A 12,806-nucleotide genomic window follows, 5' to 3' on the forward strand; every position below is an offset into this window, starting at 1 on the left:
TCCCTGTTAAAGGATCTGTGCTTTATATTTCCACTATGAGGTTGGAACAATGCTGTGAAATTGTTAGATAAAGTGCTAATGCCCTTTTAGTGTAAGAGCTGTTTGAAATGTCTGTTTTGGTGGGGTGGAGTTTTGACCTTTCTGGTGACATCACCAGGCTCTAAATTAATTAATAGACCAATAAGAGAGTTCCGAGCTTTTCTGCCAACAACGGCACATTTTCAGTTCTCCACCCAGACCCCTCCCAGACTGTCCTAGCTAAATCCTTGCTTGATGCCAAGAAGGGATTTTAAGTTTCTTTTTGACAGTTTCATTTGAAAACAGTCACAGTAAGGTTCTTAGCTGTTACCCAAATGGATCTTTCAACGTTTCAACATAACATTAGTGTAATGTTGAACCAATGTTGTGTGTCCTGCTTTCCAGTAATGAACTCTTCAGAACTTCCCCTGGATCCTAACCTTCAGACCAGTAACCTGCTCATCACCTTCCTCAAGTACTCCTCCATCGTCATGCAGGACACCAAAGGTTTAAATACACGGCTATCTCTATCTCTCTATCTCTCTCTACCACTATCTCTCTATCTCTCTCTACCACTATCTCTCTCTATCTCTCTATCTCTCTACCACTATCTCTCTATCTCTCTATCTCTCTACCACTATCTCTATCTCTCTATCTATCTCTACCACTCTCTCTCTACCACTCTCTCTCTCTATCATCTCTCTCTATCTCTCTCTACCTCTCTACCTCTTCCCATCTCTCTCTCTCTCTGTCTCTCACGGCCCGGCCAAACCCTCTGTCTCTCTCTCTCTCTCTCTCTCGTTACCTCTGCCTCTATCAGGGCTGGCAACCTCATTCCACTGGTTTTTGGTTAGACAACCAGGTGAGGGGAGTTCCTTATTAATTAGTGAGCTTAATTTAGCAAATCATTAAAAAACATGTATTCAACCTTTAACTAGGCAAGTTAGTTAAGAACAAATTCTTATTTACAATCACAAGCCCGGCCAAACCCTAACCCCTAACGATGCTGGGCCAATTGACCCCATGTGTCTCCCAATCACGGCCCGGCCAATTGACCCCATGTGTCTCCCTCACGGCCCGGCCAAACCCTAACGACGCTGGGCCAATTGACCCCATGTGTCTCCCAATCACGGCCTAGCCAAACCCTAACGACGCTGGGCCAATTGTGCCCATGTGTCTCCCAATGTGTCTCCCAAATCTAACGTCCGGTTGACCCCATGTGTCTCCCAATCCAGGATTCGCCAAACCAACGACGCTGGGCCAATTGCCCCATGCCAATCAGAGATGCAGCCAAACCCTAACGACGCTGGGCCAATTGGGAGGTCTCCTAATCAGAAAAAATAATCAAGTCCAAGCCAATTGAGGAGTCTCCCAAAACCCACAGACACTCAGTCCTCCGTGGAATGAGTCTCCAACACGTGATCTATATCTATCTATACCCCTCTATCACTTCATCAAATACTCCTCCACTGTCAGACTCCTCTATCTGTCCTCTATCACTTCATCAAATACTCCTCCACAGTCAGACTCTCTCTATCTGTCCTCTATCACTTCATCAAATACTCCTCCACAGTCAGACTCTCTCTATCTGTCCTCTATCACTTCATCAAATACTCCTCCACAGTCAGACCCTAACTCTATCTGGGCCTCTGACACTTCATCCAATATCCTAGCCCACAGTAACCCTAACGACGCTGGGCCTCTATCTGTCTCTATCACTTCATCAAATACTCCTCCACAGTCAGCCAAACTCTCTATCTGTCCTCTATCACTTCATCAAATACTCCTCCACAGTCAGACTCTCTATCTGTCCTCTATCACTTCATCAAATCTCCTCCACAGAGATCAGTACTTCCTGGATCTCTGTCCTCTTAGGTCACTTCATCAAATGAAAACTCCACCACTCAGTCCTCAGACTCTCTATCTCTGTCCTCTATCACTTCATCAAATACTCCTCCACAGTCAGACTCTCTATCTCTGTCCTCTATCACTTCATCAAATACTCCTCCACAGTCAGACTCTCTATCTCTGTCCTCTATCACTTCATCAAATACTCCTCCACAGTCACTCTCTATCTCTGTCCTCTATCACTTCATCAAATACTCCTCCACAGTCACTCTCTCTATCTCTGTCCTCTATCACTTCATCAAATACTCCTCCACAGTCAGACTCTATCACTTCATCAGATACTCCTCCACAGTCAGACTCTCTATCTCTGTGTATTTATTCTCTCTATCTCTATACCCTCTATCATGTACTCACTTTCATTCCTTATTTTCTTGTTCAGTACTTCCTCCACAGTTTCTTCTATCTGTCCTCTATCCCTTTCTTCTCCTCCTCAGTCACTCCTATTCTTCTCACTCTCTTCCTCCCTTTCTTCTCTATCTCTTCCTCCCTTTCTTCTCTCTCTTCCTCCCTTTCTTCTCCTCTCTTCCTCCCTTTCTTCAAATCTCTTCCTCCCTTTCTTTCCTCTTCTTTCCTCCTCTTCCTCCCTTTATTCTCCTCTCTTCCTCCCTTTCTTCTCCTCTCTTCCCCCTTTATTCTCCTCTCTTCCCCTTTACTTCTCAAATACTCTTCCCTCACCTTCTCTTCTCCTCTCTTCCCCCTTTCTTCTCCTCTCTTCCCCCTTTATTCTCCTCTCTTCAGTCCTTTCTTCTCCTCTCTTCCCTTTATTCTTCTCTCTCCCCCTTTATTCTCCTCTCTTCCTACCCTTTCTTCTCCTCTCTTCCCCTTTATTCTCCTCTCTTCCTCCCTTTCTTCTCCTCTCTTTTCTTTATTCTTCTTCTTCCCTTTATTCTCCTCTCTTCCTCCCTTTCTTCTCCTCTCTTCCTCCCTTTCTTCTCCTCTCTTCCTCCCTTTCTTCTCCTCTCTTCCCCCTTTATTCTCCTCTCTTCCTCCCCTTTCTTCTCCTCTCTTTCCCCCTTTCTTCTCCTCTCTTCCCCCTTTCTTCTCCTCTCTTCCCCCTTTCTTCTCCTCTCTTCCCCCTTTATTCTCCTCTCTTCCTCCCTTTCTTCTCCTCTCTTCCCCCTTTATTCTCCTCTCTTCCTCCCTTTCTTCTCCTCTCTTCCCCCTTTCTTCTCCTCTCTTCCCCCTTTCTTCTCCTCTCTTCCCCTTTATTCTCCTCTCTTCCTCCTTTCTTCTCCTCTCTTCCTCCCTTTCTTCTCCTCTCTTCCCCCCTTTCTTCTTCTCTCTTCCTCCCTTTCTTCTTCTCTCTTCCTCCCTTCTCTCTTCCTCCCTTCTCTCTTCCTCCCTTTCTTCTCCTCTCTTCCTCCCTTTCTTCTCCTCTCTTCCTCCCTTTCTTCTCCTCTCTTCCCCCCTTTCTTCTTCTCTCTTCCTCCCTTTCTTCTTCTCTCTTCCTCCCTTCTCTCTTCCTCCCTTCTCTCTTCCTCCCTTTCTTCTCCTCTCTTCCTCCCTTTCTTCTCCTCTCTTCCCCCCTTTCTTCTCCTCTCTTCCCACCTTTCTTCTTCTCTCAATCCTCTTCTCAAGATACCAGCTGTCAAGTTGTCCTCCCTCTCTCTACTTCCCAATTCGTGCCACTTTGCCTTTTCATTGAGCTCGTTTTCAGTCCATATCTCTCCCTCAATGTGTATCTCTCTCCCTCATCTGTCCTTTCTCATCCTTCCTGTCTCCCCTCTCCTTATTCCATATGAATAGTGCCAGATTCATTCTGTCTCTCTCTCTCTCTCTCTCTCTCTCTCTCTCTCTCTCTCTCTCTCTCTCTGTCTCTGTCTCTGTCTCTGTCTCTGTCTCTGTCTCTGTCTCTCTCCCTCTCTTTCTCTCTCTTTCTCTCTGATCTCTCTCTCTCTCTCTATAGGACCAGTATGATGTCTTTCTCTCTGTCTCTCTCTCTCTCTCTCTCTCTCTCTCTCTCTCTCTCTTTCTCTCTCTCTCCAGATGAACACAGACTCAACAGTGCCAGACTCTGTCTCATCATCCTCACCTGTATAACGGAGGTATGTACACCTGTGTGACGGAGGTATGTACACCTGTATAACGGAGGTATGTACACCTGTATAACGGAGGTATGTACACCTGTATAACGGAGGTATGTACACCTGTATAACGGAGGTATGTACACCTGTATAACGGAGGTATGTACACCTGTGTAACGGAGGTATGTACACCTGTATAACGGAGGTATGTACACCTGTATAGGACAGGATGTATGTACACCTGTATAACGGAGGTATGTACACCTGTATAACGGAGGTATGTACACCTGTATGACGGAGGTATGTACACCTGTGTGACGGAGGTATGTACACCTGTGTGACGGAGGTATGTACACCTGTATAACGGAGGTATGTACACCTGTATAACGGAGGTATGTACACCTGTATGACGGAGGTATGTACACCTGTGTGACGGAGGTATGTACACCTGTGTGACGGAGGTATGTACACCTGTATAACGGAGGTATGTACACCTGTATAGGACCAGGATGTATGTTCTCTCTGTCCTATAGGACCAGTATGATGTCACCTCTGTCTTTCTCTCTGTCCTATAGACGGAGTATGATGTCTTTCACTCTGTCCTATAGGACCAGTATGATGTCTTTCTCTCTGTCCTATAGGACCAGTATGATGTCTGTTCTCTCTGTCCTATAGGACCAGTATGATGTCTTCTCTCTGTCCTATAGGACCAGTATGATGTCTTTCTCTCTGTCCTATAGAATCAGTATGATGTCTTTCTCTCTGTCCTATAGGACCAGTATGATGTCTTTCTCTCTGTCCTATAGGACCAGTATGATGTCTTTCTCTCTGTCCTATAGGACCAGTATGATGTCTTTCTCTCTGTCCTATAGGACCAGTATGATGTCTTTCTCTCTGTCCTATAGGACCAGATGTCTTTCTCTCTGTCCTATGATGTCTGTCTCTCTGTCCTATAGGACCAGTATGATGTCTTTCTCTCTGTCCTATAGGACCAGTATGATGTCTTTCTCTCTGTCCTATAGGACCAGTATGATGTCTTTCTCTCTGTCCTATAGGACCAGTATGATGTCTTTCTCTCTGTCCTATAGGACCAGTATGATGTCTTTCTCTCTGTCCTATAGGACCAGTATGATGATGTCTTTCTCTCTGTCCTATAGGACCAGTATGATGTCTTTCTCTCTGTCCTATAGGACCAGTATGATGTCTTTCTCTCTGTCCTATAGGACCAGTATGATGATGTCTTTCTCTCTGTCCTATAGGACCAGTATGATGTCTGTCTCTCTGTCCTATAGGACCAGTATGATGTCTTTCTCTCTGTCCTATAGGACCAGTATGATGTCTTTCTCTCTGTCCTATAGGACCAGTATGATGTCTTTCTCTCTGTCCTATAGGACCAGTATGATGTCTTTCTCTCTGTCCTATAGGACCAGTATGATGTCTTTCTCTCTGTCCTATAGGACCAGTATGATGTCTTTCTCTCTGTCCTATAGGACCAGTATGATGTCTGTCTCTCTGTCCTATAGGACCAGTATGATGTCTTTCTCTCTGTCCTATAGGACCAGTATGATGTCTTTCTCTCTGTCCTATAGGACCAGTATGATGTCTTTCTCTCTGTCCTATAGGACCAGTATGATGTCTTTCTCTCTGTCCTATAGGACCAGTATGATGTCTTTCTTTGTCCTATAGGACCAGTATGTCTTTCTCTGTCCTATAGGACCAGTATGATGTCTTTCTCTCTGTCCTATAGGACCAGTATGATGTCTTTCTCTCTGTCCTATAGGACCAGTATGATGTCTTTCTCTCTGTCCTATAGGACCAGTATGATGTCTTTCTCTCTGTCCTATAGGACCAGTATGATGTCTTCTCTCTGTCCTATAGGACCAGTATGATGTCTTCTCTCTGTCCTATAGGACCAGTATGATGTCTTCTCTCTGTCCTATAGGACCAGTATGATGTCTTTTCTCTGTCCTATAGGACCAGTATGATGTCTTTTCTCTCTGTCCTATAGGACCAGTATGATTCTCTCTGTCCTATAGGACCAGTATGATGTCTTCTCTCTGTCCTATAGGACCAGTATGATGATGTCTTTCTCTCTGTCCTATAGGACCAGTATGATGTCTTTCTCTCTGTCCTATAGGACCAGTATGATGACCAGTGATTTCTCTCTGTCCTATAGGACCAGTATGATGATGTCTTAGGACCAGTATGATGATGTCTTATCTCTCTGTCCTATAGGACCAGTATGATTTCTCTGTCTATAGGACCAGTATGATGTCTTCTCTCTGTCCTATAGGACCAGTATGATGTCTCTCTCTCTGTCCTATAGGACCAGTATGATGTCTTTCTCTCTGTCCTATAGGACCAGTATGATGTCTTTCTCTCTGTCCTATAGGACCAGTATGATGTCTTTCTCTCTGTCCTATAGGACCAGTATGATGTCTTCTCTCTGTCCTATAGGACCAGTATGATGTCTTCTCTCTGTCCTATAGGACCAGTATGATGTCTTTCTCTCTGTCCTATAGGACCAGTATGATGTCTTTCTCTCTGTCCTATAGGACCAGTATGATGTCTTTCTCTCTGTCCTATAGGACCAGTATGATGATGTCTTTCTCTCTGTCCTATAGGACCAGTATGATGTCTTTCTCTCTGTCCTATAGGACCAGTATGATGTCTTTCTCTCTGTCCTATAGGACCAGTATGATGTCTTTCTCTCTGTCCTATAGGACCAGTATGATGTCTTTCTCTGTCTATAGGACCAGTATGATGTCTTCTCTCTGTCCCAGGACCAGTATGATGTCTTTCTCTCTGTCCTATAGGACCAGTATGATGTCTGTCTCTCTGTCCTATAGGACCAGTATGATGTCTTTCTCTCTGTCCTATAGGACCAGTATGATGTCTTTCTCTCTGTCCTATAGGACCAGTATGATGATGTCTTTCTCTCTGTCCTATAGGACCAGTATGATGTCTTTCTCTCTGTCCTATAGGACCAGTATGATGTCTTTCTCTCTGTCCTATAGGACCAGTATGATGTCTTTCTCTCTGTCCTATAGGACCAGTATGATGTCTTTCTCTCTGTCCTATAGGACCAGTATGATGTCTTTCTCTCTGTCCTATAGGACCAGTATGATGTCCTTTCTCTCTGTCCTATAGGACCAGTATGATGTCTGTCTCTCTGTCCTATAGGACCAGTATGATGTCTGTCTCTCTGTCCTATAGGACCAGTATGATGTCTTCTCTCTGTCCTATAGGACCAGTATGATGTCTTTCTCTCTGTCCTATAGGACCAGTATGATGTCTTTCTCTCTGTCCTATAGGACCAGTATGATGTCTTTCTCTCTGTCCTATAGGACCAGTATGATGTCTGTCTCTCTGTCCTCCTATAGGACCAGTATGATGTCTTTCTCTCTGTCCTATAGGACCAGTATGATGTCTTCTCTCTGTCCTATAGGACCAGTATGATGTCTGTCTCTCTGTCCTATAGGACCAGTATGATGTCTTTCTCTCTGTCCTATAGGACCAGTATGATGTCTTTCTCTCTGTCCTATAGGACCAGTATGATGTCTTTCTCTCTGTCCTATAGGACCAGTATGATGTCTGTCTCTCTGTCCTATAGGACCAGTATGATGTCTGTCTCTCTGTCCTATAGGACCAGTATGATGTCTTTCTCTCTGTCCTATAGGACCAGTATGATGTCTTTCTCTCTGTCCTATAGGACCAGTATGATGTCTGTCTCTCTGTCCTATAGGACCAGTATGATGTCTGTCTCTCTGTCCTATAGGACCAGTATGATGTCTTTCTCTCTGTCCTATAGGACCAGTATGATGTCTTTCTCTCTGTCCTATAGGACCAGTATGATGTCTTCTCTCTGTCCTATAGGACCAGTATGATGTCTTTCTCTCTGTCCTATAGGACCAGTATGATGTCTTCTCTCTGTCCTATAGGACCAGTATGATGTCTTTCTCTCTGTCCTATAGGACCAGTATGATGTCTTTCTCTCTGTCCTATAGGACCAGTATGATGTCTTTCTCTCTGTCCTATAGGACCAGTATGATGTCTGTCTCTCTAGGTCCTATAGGACCAGTCCTATGATGTCTGTCTCTCTGTCCTATAGGACCAGTATGATGTCTTTCTCTCTGTCCTATAGGACCAGTATGATGTCTTTCTCTCTGTCCTATAGGACCAGTATGATGTCTGTCTCTCTGTCCTATAGGACCAGTATGATGTCTTTCTCTCTGTCCTATAGGACCAGTATGATGTCTTTCTCTCTGTCCTATAGGACCAGTATGATGTCTGTCTCTCTGTCCTATAGGACCAGTATGATGTCTGTCTCTGTCCTATAGGACCAGTATGATGTCTTTCTCTCTGTCCCTCTGTCCTATAGGACCAGTATGATGTCTTCTCTCTGTCCTATAGGACCAGTATGATGTCTGTCTCTCTGTCCTATAGGACCAGTATGATGTCTGTCTCTCTGTCCTATAGGACCAGTATGATGTCTGTCTCTCTGTCCTATAGGACCAGTATGATGTCTGTCTCTCTGTCCTATAGGACCCAGTATGATGTCTTTCTCTCTGTCCTATAGGACCAGTATGATGTCTGTCTCTCTGTCCTATAGGACCAGTATGATGTCTTCTCTCTGTCCTATAGGACCAGTATGATGTCTTTCTCTCTGTCCTATAGGACCAGTATGATGTCTTTCTCTCTGTCCTATAGGACCAGTATGATGTCTGTCTCTCTGTCCTATAGGACCAGTATGATGTCTTTCTCTGTCCTATAGGACCAGTATGATGTCTGTCTCTCTGTCCTATAGGACCAGTATGATGTCTGTCTCTCTGTCCTATAGGACCAGTATGATGTCTTTCTCTCTGTCCTATAGGACCTGATGTCTTTCTCTCTGTCCTATAGGACCAGTATGATGTCTGTCTCTCTGTCCTATAGGACCAGTATGATGTCTGTCTCTCTGTCCTATAGGACCAGTATGATGTCTGTCTCTCTGTCCTATAGGACCAGTATGATGTCTGTCTCTCTGTCCTATAGGACCAGTATGATGTCTTTCTCTCTGTCCTATAGGACCAGTATGATGTCTGTCTCTCTGTCCTATAGGACCAGTATGATGTCTGTCTCTCTGTCCTATAGGACCAGTATGATGTCTGTCTCTCTGTCCTATAGGACCAGTATGATGTCTGTCTCTCTGTCCTATAGGACCAGTATGATCTCTGTCTATAGGACCAGTATGATGTCTGTCCTATAGGACCAGTATGATGTCTGTCTCTCTGTCCTATAGGACCAGTATGATGTCTGTCTCTCTGTCCTATAGGACCAGTATGATGTCTGTCTCTCTGTCCTATAGGACCAGTATGATGTCTTTCTCTCTGTCCTATAGGACCAGTATGATGTCTGTCTCTCTGTCCTATAGGACCAGTATGATGTCTGTCTCTCTGTCCTATAGGACCAGTATGATGTCTTGTCTCTCTGTCCTATAGGACCAGTATGATGTCTGTCTCTCTGTCCTATAGGACCAGTATGATGTCTGTCTCTCTGTCCTATAGGACCAGTATGATGTCTGTCTCTCTGTCCTATAGGACCAGTATGATGTCTTTCTCTCTGTCCTATAGGACCAGTATGATGTCTTTCTCTCTGTCCTATAGGACCAGTATGATGTCTGTCTCTCTGTCCTATAGGACCAGTATGATGTCTGTCTCTCTGTCCTATAGGACCAGTATGATGTCTGTCTCTCTGTCCTATAGGACCAGTATGATGTCTGTCTCTCTGTCCTATAGGACCAGTATGATGTCTGTCTCTCTGTCCTATAGGACCAGTATGATGTCTTTCTCTCTGTCCTATAGGACCAGTATGATGTCTGTCTCTCTGTCCTATAGGACCAGTATGATGTCTGTCTCTCTGTCCTATAGGACCAGTATGATGTCTGTCTCTCTGTCCTATAGGACCAGTATGATGTCTGTCTCTCTGTCCTATAGGACCAGTATGATGTCTGTCTCTCTGTCCTATAGGACCAGTATGATGTCTGTCTCTCTGTCCTATAGGACCAGTATGATGTCTTTCTCTCTGTCCTATAGGACCAGTATGATGTCTGTCTCTCTGTCCTATAGGACCAGTATGATGTCTGTCTCTCTGTCCTATAGGACCAGTATGATGTCTGTCTCTCTGTCCTATAGGACCAGTATGATGTCTGTCTCTCTGTCCTATAGGACCAGTATGATGTCTGTCTCTCTGTCCTATAGGACCAGTATGATGTCTGTCTCTCTGTCCTATAGGACCAGTATGCTGATGCCTTTCTCCATGACGACAACATGAACTTCAGAGTCAATCTACATAGAATGGTAAGATGGTCTGTCTGTGTGTGTGTGTGTGTGTGTGTGTGTGTGTGTGTGTGTGTGTGTGTGTGTGTGTGTGTGTGTGTGTGTGTGTGTGTGTGTGTGTGTGTGTGTGTTTAACCTGTGTTCTGTGTATACAGCCCATGAGACACAGGAAGAAGGCAGCAGAGAAGAACGTCCCGTCCAGACCACTGGTGTGTGCTGTTCTAGGTACGTGGAACCATTCAACATGGTCTAGTCTGTAGTCCGTGTTGTAGCTGTGGATCAGAGCATTAAGAGCTTCATATACATTTGAATTGTACAGTAAAGGCTCTCTATTTCTCTGTCTCTCTGTCTATGACCAGTATGATGTCTTTCTGTCTCTATCCTCTCTGTCAACCAGTATGATGTCTGTCTCTCTGTCCTATAGATATATATATATATCGTCTATCTATATCCTATATATGATATATATATATATATCTGTCTCTGTCTCTATATATGCTCTGTCTCTGTGATGACGATAACATATAATATATATAATATATATATAGATATGGTAAGTCTATGTCTCTGTCTGTGTCTGTCTCTGTATCTGTGTCGTGTGTCTGTCTCTATCTGTGTAATCTCATTCTGTCTCTCTCTCTCTCTGTCTCTGTGTCTCTCTCTCTTTGTCTCTGTGTCTCTCTCTTTGTCTCTCTCTCTGTCTCTCAGACCTCTCTCCCTCTCTCTCGCTCTCTCCCTTCAACCTCTAGTCTGTAGTCCGTCTCTCTCTCTGTGGATCTCTCCCTCCTAAGAGTCATATACCTCTCCCTGTCTGCCTCTCCTCTCCCTCTTTCTCTGTCTCTCTATCCCTCTCTGTCTCTGGCTTCTATATGTCTCGTGTTCCCTCTGTCTCTGTCTAATATCTCTGTCTCTCTCTCTGTCTCTCTATCTCTCTATCTCTCTCTCTCTCTCTCTCTCTCTTTTGCCCTGTATATATATATATCTATATCTCTCTGTATATATATCTATGTATATATCTCTCTATATATATATCTATATAAATACGATATATATCTATGTATATATATCTCTCTAGTCTGTATATATTGTATATATGTCTCTGATATCTATATATATCTGTATCTCTCTATATCTCTGTATATATATAATATTTTGTATATATATATATCGTATATATATATATTATATATATATATATATATATATTAATCCCTCCCTACGATATATATATATCTCCTCTCCCTCTCCCTCTAATATCCATTCTATCTCTATCATTATCTCCTCTGCGTATATCCCTCTATATATATATATATATATATATATATCTCTCGTATATCTGTATCTGTCTAACATATATCTATGTAATATGATATATAGTATGTAACGTATATATCTATACTGTCTATATATATATATATATGTCTATGTCTGTATATATATATCTGGTATAATAGTATATACATTAGTATATATCTCGTGTATATATGTATATATATATCTGTATATATATATATCTCTGTATATCTCTCTCTCTGTCTGTCTCTCTCTGTCTGTCTCTCTCTGTCTGTCTCTCTCTGTCTCTCTCTCTGTCTCTCTCTGTCTCTCTCTCTGTCTCTCTCTCTGTCTCTGTCTCTGTCTCTGTCTCTATCTCTCTCCCATATCTGTGGTTGAGTTCATCTGTCTCTCATATGATATATCTTTCCTATGGATCTCTACATGTAAGACGGCTGTGTCTCTGTCTTTACAATCTGTCCAAATATATTACTACACTACCCAGATGCGTATACATCTCTGTCTATAAGTGTGTTTAATCTGTCTACTCTGTGTCTATCTCTCTATGGTCTGTCTGGTCTGTGTCTGTCTCTCTGTATGGTCTCTGTCTCTCTCTCTCTCTGTCTCTCTGATCTGTCTCTGTCTCTCTCTCCCTCTCCCAGATCTGAGGAATCAGGTTACTATATGATGAAGACTTTCTATGGATCTCTACATGTAAGACGGCTGTGTCTCACTTTTACAATCAACCAAACACACACATTCCAGAACACACATTCAGAACATGATACATTCCAGAACACACACATTCAGAATGGTGTGTGCACACATTCAGAACCACACATTCAGAACACACACACAAGCATCTGCTACCAGAAGAAATGCAGAATCAGGAACACACACACATTCAGAGAACTGTGGTCAGGTACAACACACACACACATTTTCAGAACACACACATTCAGAAAACACACATTCAGAACACACACATTCAGACACACACATTCAGAACACACACATTCAGAACACACACATTCAGAACACACACACAGAACACACACACATTCAGAACACACACACACATTCAGAACACATTCAGAACACACATTCAGAACACACACACACATTCAGAACACACATTCCAGAACACACATTCAGAACACACACACAGAACACACACATTCAGAACACACACATTCAGAAGAACACACATTCAGAACACACACATTCAGAACACACACATTCCAGAACACACATTCAGAACACACAC

At 43.4% G+C, this 12,806-nt stretch overlaps 1 protein-coding gene across 1 annotated transcript; it reads left to right on the plus strand.

Moving 5' to 3' along the window:
* Nucleotides 1-413: 413 nt before the first annotated feature.
* LOC124029820 (armadillo-like helical domain-containing protein 3) lies at nucleotides 414-10,492 on the plus strand (the record flags this gene model as incomplete). The annotated part of the gene is made up of 4 exons (XM_046341400.1): nucleotides 414-525; nucleotides 3,913-3,971; nucleotides 10,223-10,288; nucleotides 10,423-10,492. Coding segments are annotated over exons 1-4 (295 nt in total), but the record flags the coding sequence as incomplete, so codon positions are not given.
* Between the last annotated feature and the right edge of the window lie 2,314 nt (nucleotides 10,493-12,806).

Source organism: Oncorhynchus gorbuscha, unplaced genomic scaffold, assembly GCF_021184085.1.
Source record: "Oncorhynchus gorbuscha isolate QuinsamMale2020 ecotype Even-year unplaced genomic scaffold, OgorEven_v1.0 Un_scaffold_7802, whole genome shotgun sequence".
In the NCBI taxonomy this organism is placed as follows: domain Eukaryota; kingdom Metazoa; phylum Chordata; class Actinopteri; order Salmoniformes; family Salmonidae; genus Oncorhynchus; species Oncorhynchus gorbuscha.